Source organism: Leucopleurus acutus (assembly GCF_964270905.1).
Source record: "Leucopleurus acutus genome assembly, chromosome: 14".
Taxonomy (NCBI): Eukaryota; Metazoa; Chordata; class Mammalia; order Artiodactyla; family Delphinidae; genus Leucopleurus; species Leucopleurus acutus.
In genome coordinates, this window is record NC_139156.1 from 57,853,779 (window position 1) to 57,877,840 (window position 24,062).

At 52.1% G+C, this 24,062-nt stretch overlaps 1 protein-coding gene across 3 annotated transcripts; it reads left to right on the forward strand.

The window, feature by feature from the left end:
• Positions 1–1,728: 1,728 nt before the first annotated feature.
• Positions 1,729–14,283, forward strand: LOC309971410 (dual specificity protein phosphatase 13A; the record flags this gene model as incomplete). 3 transcript variants are annotated; one of them, XM_082854407.1, is made up of 4 exons in its annotated part: positions 1,729–1,877; positions 11,626–11,799; positions 13,205–13,425; positions 14,081–14,283. In XM_082854407.1, 4 exons carry the CDS (start codon positions 1,729–1,731, stop codon positions 14,281–14,283), a joined length of 747 nt encoding a protein of 248 aa, XP_082710533.1. The 3 variants fall into 3 exon arrangements, with proteins under 3 accessions (XP_082710533.1, XP_082710534.1, XP_082710535.1); XM_082854409.1 differs by lacking the exon at positions 1,729–1,877 and adding an exon at positions 10,390–10,754; XM_082854408.1 differs by lacking the exons at positions 11,626–11,799; positions 13,205–13,425; positions 14,081–14,283 and adding exons at positions 2,655–2,872; positions 4,138–4,337.
• Between the last annotated feature and the right edge of the window lie 9,779 nt (positions 14,284–24,062).

Genomic DNA, 24,062 nt, shown 5'->3' on the forward strand with positions numbered 1-24,062 from the left:
CAGGCATTGCCCCGGCCGGCCCTCGTCTCAACCGCGCCGGCAGCCGCTCGAATCCGAACCGGAACTGCTTCGGGAGGCGGGGCCCTACCGGCGGGAGGCGGAGCCCTAGGGCGGGGGCGGGGCCAAAACCGGAAGGGACGCGGGACTCAAGATGGGCGCGAGGGGAGAATGGAGGCTAGAAACCGCAGCAAGGAAACCCGAGAGCGCATGCGTCAGGCCCAAAGCCGAAGTGTGAGAAGATGAGGGGCTAGCAGAGATGGGGCGGGGCCTATGGGAGTAGCAAAGTGTTTGGGGGCCAGAGGAGGTTATCCTAATTCCTTCGGAGGGAGCCAGCTCCTCTCCAATAGCCAACCTCCAATCATTGTTACCATTTATTGCTCCTTTATTCTCTGAGAGTCCCTATGCCAAATGCCATATAAATATCTCACTTAATCCTTGTGCCACCTCTACAGAGTATTACAACACAGAAGGGCCAAGAAACTTGCCTGAGGTTGGGCAGTTAATATGTGCCAAAGCCAGCATTCCTACTCAAATCTGCCTGAACCTATGCTCTTCTCACCTTACTATACTGCCCCACCCTGAGGGAAGCCCCCAGCCCAGGCCTAGCATTGGCGTAAACCAAGTCCAAAACCACCTGCGACCTGGGCTCCAGCCCCTTCTTGGCCTTGGTTTCCCAGGCGGTGCAAGGCAGACTTCAGTGGCTCTGATGGGGGTGGGGACAGGCTCTGGGGTGGACATGAGTGCAAACTGCTACCATGGAATGCCCTGGTGTGGCCTTTACCCTCGAGGCAGACTCAAAGCCAGAGGCAGCTGGGAGCCTCCCCACTGAAGCTCATGCCCCGGATCAAGCCTTCATGAAGTCATCTGAGAGCCGGCAAGACATATCACTTCTTCATCCCATAACTAGCTCTGGCAGAAGGACAGATACAGACTTTTCTCTGTTTCTGTTGTGAAGACAAAAGCCCTTATAGGCAGAGGACTCTCCCTCCCCCTCCCCAAAATATTTCTGATGATAGCCCTTTGGTTCTTCAGAAAGTCTAGGGGAACTTTCATCTCCCTTCTCCCCCCCTTTGACATATGCAGCCCATTTTAGCCTTCTCTTTTGAGAAATCAGCCATTTTCATAACAGAACCACTGTTCAATCCTTCCCCCATAAAACCTGTGGGCACCCTTTAGATGAGGTCCTCCATGCCTCCTTGCCACTTTTCTCCGACTCTATAACTCAGGAACCCTCCCCTGAGCCCCATAATCCAGAAGCTCATCCAATAGCCATATAGCTCCCACTTAGTTTGTGACCCAGGCCTGAAGAACTTTTCCTATCACGAATCCTTGGAGGCAATCACCTCCTCTGCATCCCAGATCTCTACTTTAACTCAGTCCTTGGAACCAAATAGCCTTACACTGGAGTCTAAATCTATTAAACATCTATTATGTGTTAGATGCAGAATATCCTTTGTTTCATTTAATCCTCACAATTCTTACATCAGAGGTGAAGAAACTGAGGCTGAGAGGTGACTTGCAGAGGTATGTCTGATTCCATGTTGTCATGGAATTTGGGGTTAGGGGGTGGCCTGGGGAGGAAAATGTCCTGTTCTCTCTAGAGGCCCCTGTGACTTGCTGAGTCACTTGCTGCTGTCTCACCTGTCCCTGCCAATCTCTAGGAAAGGAATGACACTGGAGAGGCAGAGAGGAGTGACCGCAGAGACAGAGGGGCAGGTGGGCTGGCCCATGGCGGAGGCCTCGCTCCCACAGCTGAGGGGAGATGCCGAAGTCACGCCTTGCCCCACTGTCCTGGAACTAGAGGAGCTCCTGAGGGCAGGGAAGTTTTCTTCCAGCCGCGTGGACGAAGTTTGGCCCAACCTTTACATAGGAGATGCGTGAGTGGTAGCTGACTGAAGGGATAAGGGGGTGGAGACAAGGAGAGACAGTTCCTGGGATCTTCACCAGAGATGGGGGTGGGGTGGGTATAAGGGCAATAGTTCTTCTCTGAGCTTCCCAGCCTAGGGACTTTCTCCAGGACCCCTCTGTACTGGGGACAGTGCAGTGAGCAGGTGCAGCCACCAGGGGGAGCAGAGACTTTGCCTGCCTGAAAGAAGGGAGCTCCCAGAGGTTCCCGGAGTCTTCTGGCACATCCAGAACAACTGGAGGGTCTGGGGCGGGGGAAGGACTGGGGAATGGTGATTTGCGGTATGAGATGAGCTGGACAGAGAGCTTGCCTTTCCGGTTCCAGCCTCCCTCCTCTGGACACAGAGTGGGTGAGGAAGGCTGACTGAAGGTGAATCAGGGGAGGTGTCACCTTTAAATATTTGCAGATTAGAAGCAGGTATGAGGTAGTGGCCAGGAGAGGCCAGATATGCATGGTAGGGCATGGGGCAAGAAGGGAGGTGCAGCTGGGTCCCAGGGCCGAAGCAATCCTTTTCCTTCCTGTCCTGGCCAAGGCAAGGGTGGATTGCCTCAGGGAGCAAAGAGAGGCTAAAGCTAAGTCCCTTGACCACCAGCTCCCCTACCAGAAAGCTCCTATGGGGGGGCTGTGAGCCGCAGACCCCATGGGTTCCTTCTGGCTCCTTCTGGACCCTAATGGATTCATCGCTCTGAAGCGGGGGTCCAGACAAAGCCTTCCTGGACCTCACTGCTCCCCTTCCTCCCCTCCCCAGGGCCACGGCAAATAACCGCTTTGAGCTCTGGAAGCTGGGCATCACCCACGTGCTGAATGCTGCCCATGGGGGCCTCTACTGTCAGGGCAGCCCTGACTTCTACGGCAGCACTGTGAGCTACCTGGGGGTGCCAGCCCACGACCTCCCTGAGTTCGACATCAGTGCCTACTTCTCCTCTGCAGCTGACTTCATCCACCGTGCCCTCAGCACACCCGGGGGTAAGACTTGGGGTCTGAACCCATATCGCATCCTGCTCAGTCATGGGGGGATGTCCAGTTTCCCCTTAAACATCAGTGTCCTCACACCCCTAGTTTTTAAAGGGCCATCAGGTTTTTAAAACTCTCTGCTCAGTGTTCCAGCACTTTATCCAACAGCATTGCTTCACAGATAGGGAAACTGAGCCCTAGAATACAGGTCATGCCACGAGCTAGGAGCAGCCCTGGGGCTAGAAGCCAGGTCTCCCAAACAACAAAACAGGTCTTTCTGTATCACTCAGCCTTGGGACATTGCTATCTGGTACCTAGATGTCTGGCTTCTGCCCCAAAGTACTTCCAAATGGAAAAAATCTTCTAATACCAGGGGTACAACAGAGGAGCCTGGGGAAGCTGCTTCATGTTCATCCTGGGTGAGAGCCATGCCCCTTGCCACCTGACCCCGGGTGAGCCAGTGTCTCCTCTGGACTTCAGTTTCTCTGTGTCGTGGGAAAGACAAGACTATGGCTCATAGCACTGTTCAATCCAAGGCACTCTGACATTCATTCTCCTTCACCATTCATCCACCAACTATTATCTTCTCTGTGCCAGCTACGGAGCTAGATACTGGGAATCCACACTTAGGCAAGGCGGGGCCCCCGGTGGAAAGACAGTCAAACTGTGAAGTATTACAAGCGCTACTCAGATGAGTGGGCAAATGTGAAGAGCAAAGGGAGGTGGGGTGGGGGGGACTTCCCTCTACAACTGTATTCACCGGGCCACATGCAAAAAGGATGAGCTGCTCTGTGATTCAAGTGATACCATGAGTGGTCAGGAAGCCATGTCTCAGCCAAAACCTGACATATTAGATGTTAATCAGACCAAGAGAAGGGGAAAACTTTTACAGGTAGTAGAAATAGCATGTGGTAAGGCTGGAGGCCAGGGACCATGACAGCTTCAGGGAACTGAAAGTTACCCAGTGTTCCTAGAGCTGAGGGGTGGGGGGTGGGGGGACAGCCTGAGGTGAGGCTGCAGGGTCAGCAGGGGCCAGCTCACAGAGGGTCCTGTGAGCCACGTTGGGGAGTGTGGACCCCATCCCAAGGGTAGGCATAATAGGTGCTGGTGTGCCCATTTGACAGAGCAGGAAATGGAGGCCCATACACGCTGAATGATTTACTCAGGGTCACAGAATATACCCAGGGCAGAGGAGGGAAAGGAACTTGGGTCTGCACCTCAGCCCCTGGGCGGGCTGGTGGGTGGGAAAGGGTCTTTCAGCAGGATGTCTTTCTCAGCCAGGGTCCTGGTGCACTGCGTGGTAGGGGTGAGCCGCTCTGCCACGCTGGTCCTCGCCTACCTCATGCTGCACCAGCAGCTGTCCCTGCGTCAGGCAGTGATCGCCGTGAGGCAGCACCGATGGGTCTTCCCCAACCGAGGCTTCCTCCACCAGCTCTGCCGGCTGGACCAGCAGCTGCGGGGTGCAGGCCGGAGCTGAGGGGCCAGGTGAGGGTCGGGCAGGGCGTGAGGGGCCGGGGCTGGGTACAGTTAGCAGTGAGAGGTCAGGTGAGGGCTGGGCAGAGGGCAAGGGTACGATTGGAAGTAAGGGGTTGGGTGAGGGCTGGCAGGGGACATGGATGGGACCAGTTCAGAGGTTGGAGATCAAGGCTGTGTGTGGCTGGAAGAGAGGGTTGAAGGGGGCCTGGCCCGTTCCCCAAGCTGCTGCGCTCCCCTCACCAATCCAAGGTCTCACCTAGGCCTGGCTGAGGCACCCCTCTCCTAGGACCCTCTTCTCCAGCCCACCCAGATTCTTCAGACCCAGAGAAGATGGAAAGGCTAGGAAGGAAAGGGGTGGAAAGCATAAAATGGAAGAGGTGAGGCCTTCCAACCTGGTCCTAATGCTGATCTGTCCTGCCTCCTTGGCTAAAAGCCTGTGGGGCTCACCTAAACCCCACCGAGGCAGCAGCACAGCCAGTCCTGCACCTGAGGGCTGTCTGGCCCTTCCCACGCCTCTGCACACCCTCCCCTCAGGTAGGGAACCCAGCTCTAGGAAAAAAGTGTCCTGCAGCTATTGCTCCAAGCTTAGTTAATTCTGTCAGCCCTGAGCATCCATTCCCACCACGGGGAAGGAGAACAGGTGCTCCTGCCGCCAGCCATGACCTCCTCGCACAAGCCCTGCTTGATATAAAGTTCTTCTGTCGCCACGCCGTTCAGTTCTCTGCCTTGGACCCAGCACCCCACTGAATACCTTTACCCCACCCAATGTGATCTCAGAGACCTACAGAAGGCCCCTCCCTAACCTCCCTCCCTCTCTGGTCCTGGGGACCCTTTAGGACATAAAGGTTTCCCTGAAGTCTGTCCATTTACCTTCTGCCTTCCTCCTGTTCCATGTTCAGTGCATTTGGAGGAATAGCGCCCCGTCTTTAAGCTGCCTAAGGGGAACAGATCCCCAATACCTCCTCTTCCCAAGGCACCTCCCTCCCGCCGGAGGCCCTAGCGTCCCCAGCTGCCCAGTAGAAGGAGTTGGGCTCCCCTAGCAGCAACAATGCTTCTCAGGCTCCCAGCCCACAAATGGTTGCCAAGGTGCTGCCGCAATTTCTTTGGCATCAGCTCTGTGTTTTCCTCCAGCTCAACGGAGAGGCAGGGGTGCCTCTTTCTGGGGTCAGTGGCTGTGAGGGTGCCAGATTGTGAAGGAGCTGCAGAATTCCTACTGCCCTTCTTCTCCCATCATGCCCAGGCTGGGACTGTCCCCAACAGCCCATCTTCCTCACACTCAACATCCCCACCAAGGGCCATCTGATGGAAGGTTAAGCCTCCAGAGCTGCTCTCCATTCCCCCTATCCAGCCTCCAGCTCCTGCTACCCATACTGCTCCTTCCTTCATCTCTCCTCACCCCTGACTTTGGCTGTGCCCCACCGCTGCCAGGTGGGAGTGGGGCACTGGCCTAGGCTCTCCTGGGAGTTTGAAGAGCAGCAGCTTCCTCCTCCTGCCAAGACCTTCCCTGGGGCATGGACTGAATCTCCCCCTGCCCCCACACATAAGAGGTGGTTTTGTCTCTGAATGCACAGCCAGCCCAACCAAGGGGAGCGTTTGAGCAATATCGACCCATTCCCACATGCTGTCAGGACGATGAGCATCTTGGGGTCGGGGATTAGGGCAGGATGGAGGGCGAGGTTTAGAGTTTGGGGCTGAGTGTAAAGGAAGAAAATGAGGGTTGTAGCTGGCGTTGGGATTAGGCCTGGGGTGAAGCTGGGCGGGAAACTGTCGTGGGGAGTTCTGCAGGTGTGGGAGCCAAGAGGCGGACAGGAATGGCATGTTCCCATCCTGCTCTCTTTCCTCTAAACAAGGTTTGGGAACCTGGGAGAACAGCAAATCTCTGATCATGCCCAATCAACACACTTCCGCGGCCTGGGGCCCTAAAATACTCTGACCTCAGCCCTCAGCATCTCTCCCTTTGGGCAGCTAGCTTTGGGAGAATCATTTGGACTACAGCATTGCACAATTACTGGGAGTGCATCCAACAGCTGGAGCCCCAGGAGTTGTGCAGTGAGCAACCTGTGTGACTGTACACAGCAGCCCTGGGGCTGGGGACTCTGAGAGATGAGGGGGCTTTGGGGAGGTCATCTCCCTCCATGAGCCCTGGGCCCCGAACTTGCCTCATCTCTCTCGGCACCCGTACCCACTTGACCTTACACAGAGGCTCAAGGCAGAAGCAGGCTTATCTGACAGCTCTTGTCCCTGCCCTGATGAGTCCCAGCCAATCTGAACCATGGTTTACCTGCCTGTAACATGGAGCTCATCTCTCCCCCAGAACTGGTCCTTACTCCCTGCCACAGGGCTCTGCCACTTTGCCACCCTGGCGCTGGCCCTGCTGGTGCTGCTGGAGGCTCTGGCCCAGGTGGGTACCCAGAAGATGGTAAGAGACCAGTGTGGGGTCTGCCCTAGAGCCTGCAACTCCATGCGCTTCCTCCTGCTGCCTGCACCCCCTCTCAGCCACTGTCTCCAGTTCTCACAGGTGGGAAGGGGCTCCTGGTTGAGGCCCCTCGGGCGTGTGATCTGGCTGTTCTCTTCCCTGTCCCCCTCAGGAGTGGGGGGACACGGGAGGGGGGATTCTAAGCGTTTATGATGGCCCCTGGCCACGGCCGTCTCCACCAGCTCTCCCCAGGGCTCAGGGAGCCCCAGCAGGGGCTGAGCCCTAGCTCCCTGGAGCTTGGGCTTCAGAGACCCCGTGGAGGCGTGGCTACGGGTATGCATACGTCTGTGTGTGTGTCAGTCATCTGGGAGTATGAGTGGGGAAGGGTATTAAAGTATGGGTATATGAAGAGAGTCTCTGGAGAGCAGGGAGTGTTCTTAATAGGCCCAAATCCAAGGTCCCTCACTGAGCCGTTAGCCTTGGAAGGGACTTTAAAGACCATCTCACTGGCCTCGAGGAGCAGTGAGGCCTGTGCAGGAATGTCTTCTGGGGGAGGGAGGAGCTTGGCAGAGGGCAGAGTGGTTTGTGGACACACAGCTTCTGACTGAAGGCCGGGCCTGCTCCAAAGACCTGCTCTGAACTCCACTTATATCTCTGTCTGCCCCCACTTCCCTCAGCCTGAGTCTTCTGGATCTTTATCCTGGGCCAGTCCTGTAATCCTCGGCTCCCAACCAAGGGCCCCTGGACCTGGCTTGTGATGTTGGCAGTGCGGCCAGTGTGGGTGTAATCTGGCTGTTCTCTTCCCTGTCCCCCTCCATGGAAGATCCTTGTAGCTTTAACTTTCTGCCCACGCTCCACATCACCCTTGAAGGCCAACCGACCTTTCAAAATGGCTTATTCAGTCTTCCTTCTTCCTGCCTCACAAGCAACATCCACATCCACACATACCACAGGCAGACCCCTGCCAGACTGCCTCTACTCCCAGCAGGGCCAGGTGCCTGGCTGGGCTTGGCACTGACCATGCCAGGGGACCAGTGGGTGAGTTGGGAGTGGCAGGGGGAGGCCAGAGGAGGGGAGCAGCACATCATGCTTTATAATTAAACTCCGATCAAAAAATAGAAACAGCATCAAGCGTGCAGAGACAGGCGGCTGGAAGCCGGGAGCAAAAAGTGCCCGTCAGAGAAGACCTCAGCCTGGGCCAGATACCCCCACAGGTGGGTGAGTGCCCCTATTTCAGGGGGGCTGCAGAGCATGCTGGGTAATGAGGGCCAGGACACCTGTGCCTGTGTGTGTGTGTGTGTGTGTGTGTGTGTGTGTGTGTGTGGTGGGGGGGTGGGTTAGATCTGGGGAGGGACTGGGTCAGAGATAGAGGCACAGACAAAGCAGAGTAGTCAGAATGACCTGGGCTTGAATCCTGGCTCCCACGCCTATTGGCTGTGTGACCTACGGCATAGGGGATGATAATATCATCTGCCTCATAAGGGTACTGTGCGGATTCAGTGAAAAAAATGTAAGCATTTAGCTCTGATACACAGTACGTCCTTAGTTAGTGGTGAATACAATAATTATTGCTGGACAGAGAAAGAAAAATCAAGAAATACAAAGAGTTAGAGACCAAGCCTCATCAGCCCATGGGATATGGCTGCGTCTTCAAAGGGAAAGAGTAATAATGGTGATGATAATAATAGTAAGATGCACCATTTATGGGGCATCTACCAGGAGGAAGACCCCGTGGGAGGTGCCTTGAACATTTCTTATCTCATGGAATTCTCACAGCAGCCCGACTGAGAAAACTAGCTCAGAGAAGACTACACAGAAACAAGCTCCAGACTTGAGAACTCGGCTCAGGTCCGCCCTCCTCCAAGGCCTGCACACAGAGTGCAGAGCCCCAGGCAGCTCACCACAGGCCACCCGCCGGCCACCCTCCCCAAGGCTTCCTTCACCAGACTCCTCACTTGTCCTGCCCTGAGATGTCCAGCCCCAGCTGTCCTGTGGCCACAGTCCCTGTGGTCTACCTTGGGGGGAGGAGGAGAAAGCAGGGAGAGTGAACAGGAGGGAAGACCAGGGGAGCACGTCTGGAGCTTCAGGGAGGAGGTGGATGGCAGACTGAGGCCTCCTGCCCTGCGGAGGCCTGGGCCTTGGCCTGAGGCTACCAGCGTGCTGGGTGGTGTGTTGGGAGGCTGCTGGAGGAGCACAAGCTCCTGTGAGAGGCAGGGAGACAAGGCAACCGGGGGGCGCGACACAGAGAGGCACCAACAAAGGCAGAACACAGGTGTCTGAACTTGTAAACAGCAGCGACTCAGGAAGACCGTTGCCCACAGAGGCAGCTGCTCAGCTTAGGAAGGAGACACAGGAAGGTCGCAGGAAGGGTACCAGAGGGAAGGGGGAGAAGAGTCAGGCCGGCCCTGTCCCTGCTGGATGTTGGGCCCAGGCTTCACCCTGCGGTGGCTGAGGAGATGCGGAAGGAGGTGTCAGGCGGGGCACTCGGCATCTAGGTCTGGGGATGGCAGAAACCAAGGGGCTGCTGCAGCCACCAACTCCCCTTCTTTGGGTGTGCCCGGAGCTTGAAGGATGAGTCGCTGGGTGGGGGCTAGGCCTGACCTTGGCTGAAAAGGTGGGCTGGACCCCTGTGGGATAGAGCAGACAGGTAGGGAGTACATCCATGAGCATCAGGTGTGAGGTCCAACGTGAGGCCTAGCAAGGAGTACCCCTAAGTCCGAGGAAAAAGCCCCCTTCTCCAGACCTGGGCCTAAGCCCCGAAGAGGCTGAGGCGTGAGCCAGTAGAAGATGCTGAGCCAGTAGAGGGGTCAGCCCTCATCCCTGATCCCTCTACTGGCTCCTTCTCCTCCCAGGAGCCGCCAGGAGGAGTAGGGACAAGTTCTGTCTCAGCTGGAGCCTGGCTATCCGCGCCCAGGCACCGCGGGGCTGCAAGGCACCAGTTGGCCACTGGGTGGCAGCCTTACCCCACACCAAGCTCAGAGGCCTGCAGCGGCGCCTGCCAGACTTCCCAAAGCCCCAACGCAACCGACCTGGGGCTCCTGCAGGCCCAGCTGGTAGCTCCAGCCCAGTGTGGCTGTTGGACTCTCCCCACTCCAACACAATACATTGTGCTGTACCCTGTAGTTTTTGCAAACCCAGGCTCTCCTCTCTCATTCTCAGGTCAGACCCTCCAGAGATTCCTTAAAGTCAGGCAAGGCCAGCATCTTTAAGTTGAGAAAGAGAAACCGCGGCCCAGACAGGAGCAAAGACTTGCTCTTGACCTCGGAATTAGCTGTGGCCAGGCTCTCCCCGCTCCCTCTAAAGTTCTCTTCCCACCAGTTCACATAGCCTCCCATCTCCATGGGGAGTCCCAGGGCCAAGAGCCTTTAATCGCAAAGAGACACCAAGCAGAGAGGGGTCCGGGCGTTTGGAAGGTCTGCACTTCAGTCAGCAGTGGCCTAGGTCTGCTCTCAGGCCCCACCCCCATGGGCTCCAAGGCTGGAATTCTAGCTGCTTCATAGCGTTTGTGTTCCGGGCGGAACCTGCTCCGGCCCCGTTCCGCTCTTGTGCTGAGTCCTGTCCCTGCACCCACACCCCGACTCCCAGGCCCAGACCATGCCCTAGGTAGGTGGCAGGCAGTTCAGCCTGCCCTGAGAGGTCACAGTGGGGGATGGAAGGGAAAGCCGGGCCTTCGCTTCCTCCCTGCCCTCCCACTGCTCACTGGGTGAGCTTGGCCAAACCAGTGGCCTTCCGGGTTCCCGTTTCTCTTCCTGGCCCTGGCACTGCCTACCAAAGAGCAAAGAAGTTCTTCCCAGTTTGTACCTTCCCTAGTTACTGGTTGAGGGGACCAGGGACAGTTAGCCAAGAGAGGCACTCCTTCCAAGCCCAGCACCAGACCCAGGTTCTGGTGCCACTGACATTCCAGCTCTGCAGGGTCTCGGACCCCCTCAGCCAGCTGACTCCTGACACAAGCCACCCCACCTGGGTGAGGCCTGACCTGCAGCACTGGCCTGAGTCATGCGGGTAAGGAAGGAAATCCCAGGGCCTATAGGCAGATATGGAACAGCTGCACTAGGCTCCCCTGTAGAGACAGATGAGTTAGCGACCATTCTCTGGAGTCCCTGAAGGTGGTAACTCGAACGCTTGGGGACGGAACTGAAGGAGAACAGAACTGGACTGAAACCCCGGCCTTGCTCCTTAACAGCCGTAAGACTGAGCATTACTTAAAAATTATTCTCTGTGACCTTCACGTTCCTGCTTCAGCTTCCTCCTATGTATGATAGGGACCTACCATGCGTGAGGCACCAGGCCCCTAAGAGGCATTAGCTCATTCAGTACGGAAGTGTTAACAAATGTCAGTTCATAGCCCAGGCCCCTCCCTCCAGAGATGGGCTCTGACCTTCAAGCACCTGTTACAGGGATGGGAGTCTGAGGACCAGCCCTGGAAGTAGCGGAGAAGGGGGCTTGAGATGAGCTGCCCAGTTGGCAGGGGTCTTCCTAGGTGCCCTCTGAGGGCCACAGCCATCTGGAGTCCCCACCCCTACGAAGTCCCAAGTAACCACAGACTTAAGGGGTGGGGTCTGCACTGACTAGTTGTTACAAACAGGGAACTCCAAGAACCCCTTGAAAAAAGCCTCCAACATCAGGGGCCTCTGGAGAGGGCAGGAGAGGGCTTCCCAGCTCCACAGCGGTGACGAGGGGTTGATTCCCTTGTTCCCTGGGGAAAGGCCTCAGCCCCAGCTGAGCTGGTTAATAACCTCATGTGAAATAACTGAGGCCCTTCTGAAGCATCCTAGTGGCACCTGGGCACTGCACCATGCCTGGGCCTCCCTGTCAGCTGGACCCACCTGCGGGGAGCCTGCCCCTCGCCACCACAGTTTCCACTCTGTTCCAGGATGGACTCGCTGCAGAAACAGGACCTCCGGAGGCCCAAGATCCACGGGACAGTCCGGGTGCCCCCCTATCAGCCACCCACGCTGGCCTCACTGCAGCGCTTGCTGTGGGTCCGTCGGGCTGCCGTGCTGAGCCACATTAACGAAGTCTGGCCCAACCTCTTCCTGGGAGATGCGTAAGTACGATCCACAGTGGGTGTTGGGGAGAACAGAAGGGGAGCCTCTTCCAGAGCCAAGGGGCAGAGCTGGCACCCTCTTTGCCTCCAACCATCTCTTTCCACATGTTTATTTCCTTTTACACTATTATTACTTTGTGGAAATAGAACACACCTAAGAAAAGTACACAGAGCATAAACGAACAGTTTCACCCCCAGGTCAAGAAATAGGACATTAGTTGTGCCTCAGAAGCCCCTGTGGAACCCTTCTCATCATAACCCTTTTCCCTGTAGATAATCATTGAGTATTGAAACAATAATTTCCTTGCTTTTCCTTTTAGTTTCGCCATTTGTGTTAGTTTTGCCTATGTTTTAAAGTGATAGGAATAGAATCACATTGTGTATTTTGTGCCTGGCGTCATATGCTCAAAATTGCGAGATTCGCCGACATTACGTGTAGCTATAGTTCATTCATTTTTGGTTGCTATATATTATTCGTTTGTATGAATACACCATAGTTTATTTATTCTATTTGAGTTGTTTCCACTTTGGGGCTATTATAAACGGTGATTCTAGAAGCTAGTACATGTGCCTTGGGAACACACACGTTTCTCTAGGATGTATATATAGAGTGGAATGTGAGTCATTTTCCCCAAAAGTTTTCTTAAAATTTAGAACATATGGATGAATATATGTGGATTTTATGTTTTCCTTAATTTTTAGAAAATATAGATCAATATCCTATTAACAATAGGGCAAATATGTATCCCCCCTACACACACAGATAACCAGTAATAAAATCCTTGTTGACTTTTTAAAAATGCATACAAAAATGGTATCGCTTTATAATCCCATCTTGTAATCTGCTTTATATAGAAAACTTTTTAAATGGAATTGCACAGCATACTTTTAAAACACTTTAAAACAATGTTCTGTTTTGTTATCCTCCGTTTTTCTCAATATAGCACCAACACCTTTCTTGGTTCACCAGCATCTATCTACCACATTTTAGTGGTTGTGTAGTATTTCATTTAGCTATACCATAGTCAATCTTCTTTTATAGGCTATTTAGTGATTTTTTCCCCACTTTTTCTCTATCTTAAACATTAGATCCAGTTTACATTTGTCTGTGAGCACATTTGGGATTCTTTAAGTTCCTAGGAGACCTGCTGGGGCAAAGTAAGTGTACATTTTCGAGGCTTCTGATGCCATGTGGCTGACCTGCCTTCCAGAAAAGTTGGGCTGAGTGAAAGGGAATCTTGAACTCCTACTAGAGGAGCCCCTTCACCCAAGCCAGTTCACTGGTTCCAGTCTACCCTTGGAGGAGGATGGCAGAGGAGGCAAGGGGGCAAGTTCCAGGCCAGCCAGAGCTGACCCAGTGAGCTCTACCCCACCTCCCAACTCCCCCCGTGCCCCTCCCCCCCAGGTACGCAGCCCGGGACAAGAACAAGCTGACCCAGCTGGGCATCACCCACATCGTGAATGTTGCCGCAGGAAAGTTTCAGGTGGACACAGGTGCCAACTTCTACCGTGGAATGCCCTTGGAGTACTATGGCATTGAGGCTGATGACAACCCCTTCTTCGACCTCAGTGTCTACTTTCTGCCCGTTGCTCGATACATCCAAAGTGCCCTCATCATTCCCCAAGGTCAGCTGCTGGGGAAGGCACTGGGGTGGAGGTGGGGTGCAGGCAGGGTCTGGGGCTATCTACTTTTCCAGGAGCATGGATGGTGGGGTCCTTCAGCAACCTCCCACCTCATGGGGCTCACTACTACCATTTAGTGAGCATCCCCTTCATGGACACCCTGGAAACCAACAATCATAGATATAACTAAGGTCCAGTGTGGTCGTCGCTTGTTAAGAGGCCAGGTGTTGGGCAAAAGGTACAGGACCTAGAGAAAACTGCTCAAGAGCGTTTGCTAAGATGAGGCCTCAGTGTAGAGCTGCAGGGGCTGGGGAGAGGGCAGAACTGGGGGGAAAGGGAGGGAGGTGGACACCCCCTGCAAACCCAGGGGACTCCAGGAGTACTGACCCCCCACCGTGCTAGAGTGGCAAGGGATGCCAGAGGAGGCACCTTGCACCAGGAGAAGGGAGTCCCGCTGCTAACCTTCGCCCTGCCACTAACTTGCTTTGTGACCTTGAGCGAGTCCCTTTCCTCTCTGGGCCTCAGTTGCCCCATATGACAATGAGGACAGTGTCAGTACTCCAGGATGCTGTGATAGGTGGGCAGAAGCATCCCTGATTCCCTAAGGGGCAGGCGGTGTGAGAACAGGTAGCTGATGCTAGGTTGGGTCTCCCCGCAGGCCGCGTGCTGGTACACTGTGCCATGGGGGTGAGCCGCTCTGCCACGGTTGTCCTGGCCTTCCTCATGATCTGCGAGAACATGACGCTGGTGGAGGCCATCCAGACAGTGCAGGCGCACCGGGATATCTGCCCCAACTCAGGCTTCCTCCGGCAGCTCCAGGTTCTGGACAACCGACTGGGGCAGGAGACGGGGCGGCTGTGACCTGGTGGGCAACCAGGAACCCTGACCCTCCAGCCAGCATGGCCCACCCAACCAGCCTGACCCTGGGGACCTTGCTTCCAGTCACCTTGAGATGTAAATAGCAAGTGGGGGCTTAGCTGAGGCAGAGGCAGGGAGAGCTGGGTGGTGACCTTTAGCAGGTGGATCTCCCTGACCCAATCCAAAGATTCTTTATGCAGAAAAGAGTTCAGTCTGTCTCTATAATAAAAGGTTCATCATAATAAAGACAGGAGACCTTCTGGTGGTTTGTGGGGCAGTGGTCACGAGGCTCCAGAAGGCTTGCCAGCCCATGATGGCAGCCTAGAGGTGGAGTCTGAGTCAACTGTCTGAGTAAAGACCAAAGTTCAATGCATCACCATCCTTTCCATGCCCACCCTGTATCAAACACCGACTATCAAAACTCGCTGTGCACAAACAGCATCTCCTGAATCCGGTCAGTTTTTTCATTTTTGTTCTTCTTTCAAAAAGGACTGACTAAAGTCACAGAAACCTAACAGAAGCATTAAACAAGAGCACAGGGGTTTGGGAGGAGACATGCCAGAATTCCTGGTGAGGGACGGTTATATGATGGGGCAACGTTTGGCTGTGAGTTTCTTACTGTTTGTACCCTAATAAAATAAAACAATGTAAAAAGCCCATAGGTTCCTCACCTGTACGTGAGGTATTTATGAGGATTAGATGGGCTGGCATTCCTCCTCCCTCTCTGGCTGTTTCCATACAGCCCTGGCCTCCTCCGGCTGACCTTTAAACATCAAGGTGTCCGAGGACGCTGGCCTCTGCCTCTTCTCTCCTTCAGTGTTCTCGCTCTCCTGGGGGTCCTCTTGTCCCCACAGCCTCAGTTCACATCTCTAGGCTGATGACTCTCAGACCCCTACGGCGGCCCAATTCTCTCTTCTGAGTTCAGAACCTCTGTATCCTACTGGCCACCTTCATTTGAATATTGAACCTGAGCTTCAAACTGAACTTTTCATCACCTCCCACCCAGACCCACTCCTTTTCCTAGTTCCCATTTTAGTGAAGGGCTCTGATAGGCCTTGTCATCCAAGTCAGTGGTGGACTTCTGCCACTCTTCCAATTGGCCTACCAACTCTACCTCCTAAACAGGGCTCAGACCTGCTCACTTAGCTTCATCTTTGCTGACTACCCAAGTTCAAGCCACCTTACCTCTCACCTGGATTCTTGCTCAGGCCCCTGATGGTCTCTCTGCTTCTAGCCTTGCCCCCTCCAATCTCCATGCGGGCCCCAGACAGCTTACTAAAAGGAAAATCGCATCACATCACCCCAACACTTACAACCCCTGAAGGACAAACACCTTGACAAAGCATAAAGATTCTTCATTTTCTGAGACCGTCTCATGTCTCCAGACATCTCTCTTCTAATTCTGTTCCCATACATGCCATGTAATTTAAAAATGCTAAATACACTTGCAGTTTCCAGAATGTACCACCTGCTTACCTCTTGGTGCTTTGCACATGCTTCAGGTTGCAGCACCTGAATGCACATCCTCACTCATTTTTGTTGGGGTCTCTTTGAGGTCTCAGTTTAGGTGTCACTTCTGGGGACGCCCCTGGACCCAGCAAACCTGAGTGGAGTATTTTTCCTCATGCTACCAAAATGTCCATCCACCCCTTGTGGGACCACCTGTCACACTGAACTATGATTGCCTGGTGCCTTGTCATCCTCTTCCAGCTGGCTGTCTCTCACCAGGCTTTCCCTGGGCTCAAGGTCCCCATGACTCCCACACTCTCTGGCTATGACCCTGCCATCAGGTAGAGTTCCGTGTTACTGGGTCCTCTCTACAGGGGCCACCAGAGGGAGTGGACTTGCCCCTGGGACTGGGCCAGCCTCCAGAAGGCACCTCCTCTCCCCCCAGCTCCACGTGCACACAGCATCTCACCATTTGGTCACCCTGACACCCTCTTCCCAGCTCATCTTGTCCCCTTGGGCCACCTTTGACTTCCCTCTTTGCTCCCCTGCCAAGGCTCTCGGGGAACAGCCCTGCCTTCTCCTGGGAACTTAAGGGCCCTTTGCCCTTCTCCACCATCTGCTCTATTTCCAGAGGGCAAGTGCTTTTCCTTTGTGCAAATCCAAAAAGGGGCACCCTCTGACCAAACCAGCCTTTTAGGCAGGAGCACTCCTGGGCAAACAGTTTGGTCAAGAAAAAGGTGTCCCTTCCTCCCAAGTAGACGTAGTTCCAAGTTATGGTGCCTAACTCAGTGAGCTGAGCACAGGCTGGGTTTTAGGCCCCATTTACTCCTCCTTCAACTTATAAACTGCACAAATGTAGACAGCCCTCTCTGGGCCATAGGGATTAATATCCCCATTTTACAGATGAACAAACTGATGCTCAGAGAAGCTAAAATGAACAAACTGAAGCTCAGAGAAGCTAAAATGAGGCTGGATGTTGCCTCCTGGATCCAGGATCTCCGGGATCTGGCCTCAAAGGGCAGGTACTGCCCAGCAGATCCCCTGCTCTGCTGCCTGCAGTGCTTGGTCCTAATCCCAGCTGGCTGTTGGCTACCTAAGGTGCTCTCTGGGCCTTTTCCAAAGGGTAAACACATGTCCTAGCTGGAGTTTGGCAGGAGGGCTGGTGCTGCTGTGCCCAACCAGGCAGGATGGAAAACTTCTCAGTTCATCCTCAGGTTGGTGGGGCCTATAATTTTCCAGAGCAGACAAAGCTAGTCCCGTCAGTAGTCTGCGCACCCCCAATTCCCCTGGGTCCCCCCACTCAGCCTGACAACTCAGCCCTTGTTGCTATCTCTTGCTTATGCATGGTCAGCAGGATCCAAAATAGTGGCTCCAGAAGCCAGTCTCTAAATCAACATCCGGGTCTATGACTGTGGGCAGCCTGCCCTTGCTGGCTGGGGTAGAGTGCCCTGAACCTGGGACAGAGCCACACCCTGGGCCTGTGGCTTGAGTTTCAGCAGGTTACCTTCTTCGGGCTCCGAGGGTTGGGCTCAGATTCTGGGGCTATGGGGAGAAGAGGCAGGGAAAGCCACACATTCCCCAGAGCACACAAGGAAACAGAGGTTGAGCTCCAGACTGACACCTCCACCGGGAACCCTTCCTGCCTGCCACACTTGGCCCAGGAAGTCTGCGATGGTGCATCTACTCTTCCTGTTCTATAGAGCAGCCTCGTGAAAGGAGTGAGGTATTGTTAAGACTGTGACTTTGGAGCCAGATTGCCTAGGTTCAACTTCTACCTCTGCCCCTTACCAGGTGTGTAAACTCAGTTAACCTCTCCATACCTCAGTTTCCCCCATCTGTAACATGGGAGTAATAATAGCCAACATACAGGATTGTTGTAAGGATAAAGTGGGGCACATAGAAAGTGCGTTGTACAACATGTGGCAAGCTCTCAAAAATGAGAGCTCTGACTATTGTCATAGTACGTAGTACGGGGACCCCTGGCATCACCTGCTGCACAGGAACTCCCAGTCTTGGACTAAAGGCTGGCAGCACTCTCAGTGAATTGAATGAATGAATGATTAAAAATTAGCTGACCTAAATGCAACATGGTACCCCGGATTGGATTTGAGCACAGCAAAAGACTTAAGCAGAAAAACTGGTGAAATCTGAAAAAATTCTGTGGTTTAGTTAAATAGTGTTACACCAATTTTAATGTCTTTGATAAATGGACCATGGTTATATAAGAAGTTAACATTAAAGGAAGCTGGGTGAAGAGTGTCTAAGAAATGTCTCTGCTATCTTTATAACTCTTCTGTAAATCTAAAATTAGTTCAAAGTAAAACGTTTTAAAAATTTGTTGACAATTACTGATTGCTTTGCATATGCCAGGTACTATGCTAAATGGTTTAGATATGTCATATATATATATATATATATATATATATATATATATATATTTTGAGTTTCATTCGTGATGTTTTATTTCTTTAGAAAAAACACAAATCAAATACGGCAAAATGTTAAGATTTGACCATATTGAGCTTTGGGAATATAGGTGTCTGTTATTTTTTTTGTATTCTTAAAATATTTCCTAATTTAAAAAATCAAAAATAAATTGACTGACTTTTAAAATTAGAAACATTCTATTCTCTATATTTAGGTTTTGAAAGCCATCAGCAAATGGGTTTTAGGAACTATTCTGAATTTAAATGGTGCCATTATTATTGGCTTTAGGCCTAAAATACTGCAAATTCATGTTATCCTTTTAAAACCTTCAAGAGGCTTGATTATGGATAATCTTGCTTCAAGAAAAAGGTAATGATGACTAGTTTATAGAGTTTAGATGAAGTAACTGTGATCAAAGGGAAGCTAGGCCAGTAAGTCAAACTATACAGTTGACCCTTGAACAACGAAGGTTCAAGGTTCAGTTAAACCTGTGCGGGTCTATTTATACACAGATTGTTTGCAATAGTAAATATTGTAGGGCTTCCCTGGTGGCGCCATGGTTGAGAGTCCGCCTGCCGATGCAGGGGACACAGGTTCGTGCCCCGGTCCGGGAAGATCCCACATGCCGTGGAGCGGCTGGGCCCATGAGCCATGGCCGCTGAGCCTGCGCATCCGGAGCCTGTGCTCCGCAACGGGAGAGGCCACAACAGTGAGAGGCCCGCGTACGGCAAAAAAAAAAAAAAAAAAAAGGAAATATTGTTGTACTACATGATATATAGTTGGTTGAATCCACCAATGTGAATCACTGATACAATCCAGAGGCACCGTGGATATGGAGGAACCATGTGTAAGGAGAGCCAACTATAAGTTATACACATGAATTTTCAACTCTGTAGAAGGGTCTGTGCCCCTAACCCCCTCGTTGTTCAAAGGTCAACTGTACATTTCATTTAATCCTCACAACCCTATGGGATAGGTCCCATTATCACCCCATTTTACAGACAAGAACACAGGTGGAGAGAGGTTAAGCCAGATAGCAGCTAACTTTGAGAGCTTATGTACCTGAGGGTTAGTCAGGCTTGTGGCTCTGACAAAGCTTTATTTCTCTTTCACAACACAAGTTGATGGGTGCAAGGGGGAGCAAGCATGGAGGATGTAGAGGCCAGATATATTACTTCCCCTCTAGTTTCCAGGGCGAGAACTCAGTCACATGGTCACACCTAACTGCAGAGGCAGCTGGGAAATGTTGTCTAGCAGGGCGTCCAGGAAGAAGAGGAAACTGCAGATATTGGTGATCTTGAGCTCTTGAGCAGGTGTTTCCAGAGCAGGCATTGTTAAGATATATATATATATATATATAGATATATATATATATATATATATATATAAATCGTTTAATTCTCATAAGCCATAGCAGTAGATACTATTATTAATATTCCCATCTTATAGATGTGAAAACTGAGGTTCAAAGAGAGCTTAAGTAAACTTTCTCAAGGTCACTTAGCTAGCACTTGTAGAACCATATTACAAACTCAGTCAACAAGCCTATTTTCTTAAACATTTCCTGAGCCTTCATTCTGGGTTGGCCTTTAGTAACTTGCTTGCCAATAGAATTTGGGGAAGGAGTAACATTCTGGGACGGGTCATAAAATGCCTTGCAAACTTCTGCCTGGGGCAGAACACGCTCTCTGGGAGCCCTGAGCCACCTTGCAAGAAGTCTGACTCCCCGAAGGCCACCAGGTTGGAGAAGCCCTGTGTAGGTGAACTGGTGTAGGCCCTGCTGAGTCCAGCCTTCTAGCCTCCCTGCCAAGACCCTAGACATTACAGTGACCTCAGCACACCTGCCAGCTGAATACCACTTGCAATAGGTGTCAATGCCACGTAGAACAGAAGAACAGTCCACTTGAACCTGCCTGAATTAAGGGCCCACAAAATCACGAGCTAAAACAAAATGCTCTTGTTCTAAGTCACTAACATTTGGGGTAGTTTGTTATGTATCAGTAGATAACAACGATGGAGCCGGGTCTGAACTAAAGTCCCAGTTTTTAATCACTGAATCAGCCTCTGGAGGAATATGTGAATGAGAAAAGGACAGAGCAGCCACATCAATCCACCCCCATGCCAAGTGCATGATGATGTCACAGCTACAGAGGAGTACAGATGACAATAGAGCCCTGGCTTTTATCTGCCCAGAGCCCCAATGGAGACCAAAGATGGTTAGGGGCCCAAGGGGAATGGTGGTGGCACAGGCTGTGGGGTGGGCAAGGTGGGGAGGTTGCCAGGAATGGAACATCGCCCTGCTCTCCCAAGCTCTGTCATAAGCTCCGGCCGCCCTACCTTCCAGGCCAACAGACTCCTGCTGAGTGGTCCAAGACTCCTGGTCCCCAGGAGGCCCCTGTGGGTCTGCTGGCCTCTAGCTCACAGTCTGGCCTTGACACCTGCCTCCTCCATTTCTTCTCCCACTGGGGTTGGGGAAGGCAGCTGCAGTATGAACTCTGCAGCCACTGGGGCCTTGGGGAAACCTGGCTGGAGGAAAACTCAAATACCCCACCCCACCCCTACCTACCCAGGTCCCGCCTTCCTTAGTAAGCAGGAGGAACGGGCTACCGGTGTTCTCCCTTTCCCCGATCACTCAGCTCTTTGTAGGTTATGCTCCCAGGTTTCTGCACTAATCTCTTCATCTGTGCTTCCTGAGCCATTTGATGTCTGGTCAGCCTGGCCTTCTCTCCTTGGGACCTGCTAGAATTTCCCCTCCTCTGAGATCTCCTGCACCCCAGTTCCTACTTCAGAGCCTTCCATAAGCCCATCCCTCAAAACACTTTCCCTTTCACAGTCCTGCACAGGTATTCAGACTTGGTCTCCTGTACCCTCCGGGCCCACAATGGGACTCCTGGGACCCCATCAGACTAGTTTTCAAGCCTCTCAGGGCTTAGTGCTGTTGACTGCTCAGGCCCTCCTGGTCCTGGTAGCAACTGGGGCGGAGGTTTACTCATTAAGCAGACACGAGAAAATATACATGCAAGTATAAAGAATTGAGGACAGGTTAATTTCCCCAGGATCACATGCACACTTTAAAAGGGGTGCCGGAAAGACGACATGCAGATGGCCAGTAGGCACATGAAAAGATGCACAACATCGCTAATTATTAGAGAAACGCAAATCGAAACTACAGTGAGGTACCACCTCATACCAGTCAGAATGGCCGTCATTAAAAAGTCTACAAATAGCAAATGCCGGAGAGGATGTGGAGAAAACGGAACCCTCTTACACTGTTGATGGGAATGTAAGTTGGGACAGCCACTACGGAAAACAGTATGGAGGTTCCTCAGAAAACTAAAAATAGAATTACCATATGATCCAGCAATTCCACTCCTGCGCATATATACCCAGACAAAACTATAATTCAAAAGGATACATGCACACCCTATGTTCATAGCAGCATTGTTCACAATAGCCAAAACATGGAAACAATCTAAATGTCCATCCACAGATGAATGGATAAAGATGATGTGGCACATATATACAATGGAATACGACTCAGCCATTAAAAAGAACGAAATAATGCCATTTGCAGCAACACGGATGCAACTAGAGATTATCATACTAAGTGAAGTAAGTCAGAAAGAGAAAGACAAATACCATATGATATCACTTATATGTGGAACCTAAAATATGGCACAAATGAACCTATCTACAAAACAGAAACAGACTCATAGACAAAGAGAACAGACTTGTGGTTTCCAAGGGTGGGGGAGAGGGAGGGATGGACCGGAAATTTGGGGTTGGTAGATGCAAACTATTATGTTTAGAATGGATAAACAACAAGGTCCTAATATATAGCACAGGGAACTATATTCAATATCCTGTGACAAACCGTAATGGAAAAGAATACAAAAAAAGAATGTCTCTATGTGTATAACTGAGTCACCTTGCTGTACAGCAGAGATGGGCACAACACTGTAAATCCACTGTACTTCAGTAAAAAACAAAAAATAAAAAATAAAAAGGGTGCAGGTAAGGCACTGCTTCACTTGAATGTTGAACTTGCCGGCAGGACTACAACGGGGAAACTTGCGAGTGGGTGAAGGGGCTCTCATGGTCCCTTAGAGACCATACCACACAGATAGCACTCTGTACAGCCCATGCAAGGCCCCCATCATGCCAGCACCCCTTTCTGAGGGATTCCTGGTGTCACACACTCTGTCATATGACTCTGCTGCTCTACTGTCCTAGCCATAGATGGCTGGGTCCCAGGGCATGGACTTCTATTTGCTCTCCATATCCATCCTCCCCTTTTACTTTGGTGAAGAACCTCAATTGTTAGCTGGGTGGCAATGCAACCAGCCAGAGTAGAACCTCTCTCAACCTCCCTTGTAGGTAAGTTTGGCCAAGTGACTATGTTCCGGCCAATTGGATGTAGTGGAATTATTGTGTGGAACTTCTGATAAGTCTCCTTAAAGGGCAAAGTGTGTGTCCTTTGACCCCCACCCCCACCCCCCTCCATGGTGCCACTTAGAGTGTGAATGGCAATGGCTGGGCTCCCTGCTAGCCCTGGACTGCTCTGCCTCCACACTTCTTTTACATGAGAGGGAAAGAAATGTCTGTCTTGTTTAAACCATTGTTTTCCAAGTCTCTGTTACTTGCAGCCAAACTGATCTGATGTAAGAGGCTGTCACTGATGGGTGTTCTGTCCTGGGCAAGGCTACAGACCCAATGAGGTCCTCTCTCCTGGGGAGTCTAAGTGGGAGGCAATTAGAGATAGCAGGATGGGTGGTGGGTACCTGAAATCAGGAAGCAGGAGCCATGGGCAGCAGAAATCACAAAGTGGAGAAGCAGAAGGAGTCAGCTGGTGGCGACAGCAATACTAGAAGCCAAACAGAGGGGCCAGGTCCCTGTAAAGCCAGAGCCCTGGAGTGAGGAGCAGCCCACACCTGATGAGACCCCACCTGAACCTGGTCACTGGAGCCGTGCTGTATCCTGGGAGATACTCCCATCCTCCAGGAGATTCATTGCTTTCCAGTGTGTTCTTACAATGCATCCCTGGGGTCACTGGAGAGTGAGTTTATCTTTGGGCACCTGAAAGAAGCTCATCTATTCACTTCCTGAACTTCTGTAAGACCACAGGCATCCCCTGACGAGAAAGAGTCCCTTGGGCAGGACAATGGGTCAGTGGAGGCAGTCCTGTCTCAGAAACGGCCACCACACAGAAGGGGCTGGCCTGAGACCCCTCTCACTCTCAGTCTGGCTTTGTGGCTCCTGAGAAGCGGCACTACGTCTCTAGGCAAGGAGATCACAACAGACACCGCCACCGCTGAGCTGAGTGGCCTGGGGTGGGAAAGGGGTGGTAGGAAGGACAGGAGCCCTGGACACACATGGACTCCGGTTTTCTTTCAGACTCCATCCTTTAACCAGCTATGTGAGCCTGGGCAGGTTAGCTCCTCCGAACCTCACATCCCTCAAGTGTAAAAATGAGATGGATCCCAGCATTGCACAGGGCTGTTGTAAGCATGGAAACAAGAGAAGCAGCCCCGGTGCCTGGCTCATAGCAGGCCCTCGAAAAAAGCTTGCGCTTCTTTCCTTCCTGCTGAGAAAGCCAGGGACTTGGGAAGGAAGGTCTGGATCTCCATCCTTCCTGGGTGAGGGAGGGGAGGGCTGGTCACACAGACCCCAAGAAAGACGCAATTTTTTTCTGCAGCTTCTCAGATCAGCAATGGGGCACAATGGGTGGCCACGATCAGCCTGTTTCTCAAAGGCCGTCATCTGGATTTACTTTCACATTCTTTTAAATAGATGTATATGATTTATAAACTTTTGCCAAGCAGTTTTACACATATAAGGGGCTCTGCATTCTATCACAGGTTTCTTAGATATGGTTGTAAACTTACATTAGGATATTAGACTGTAAT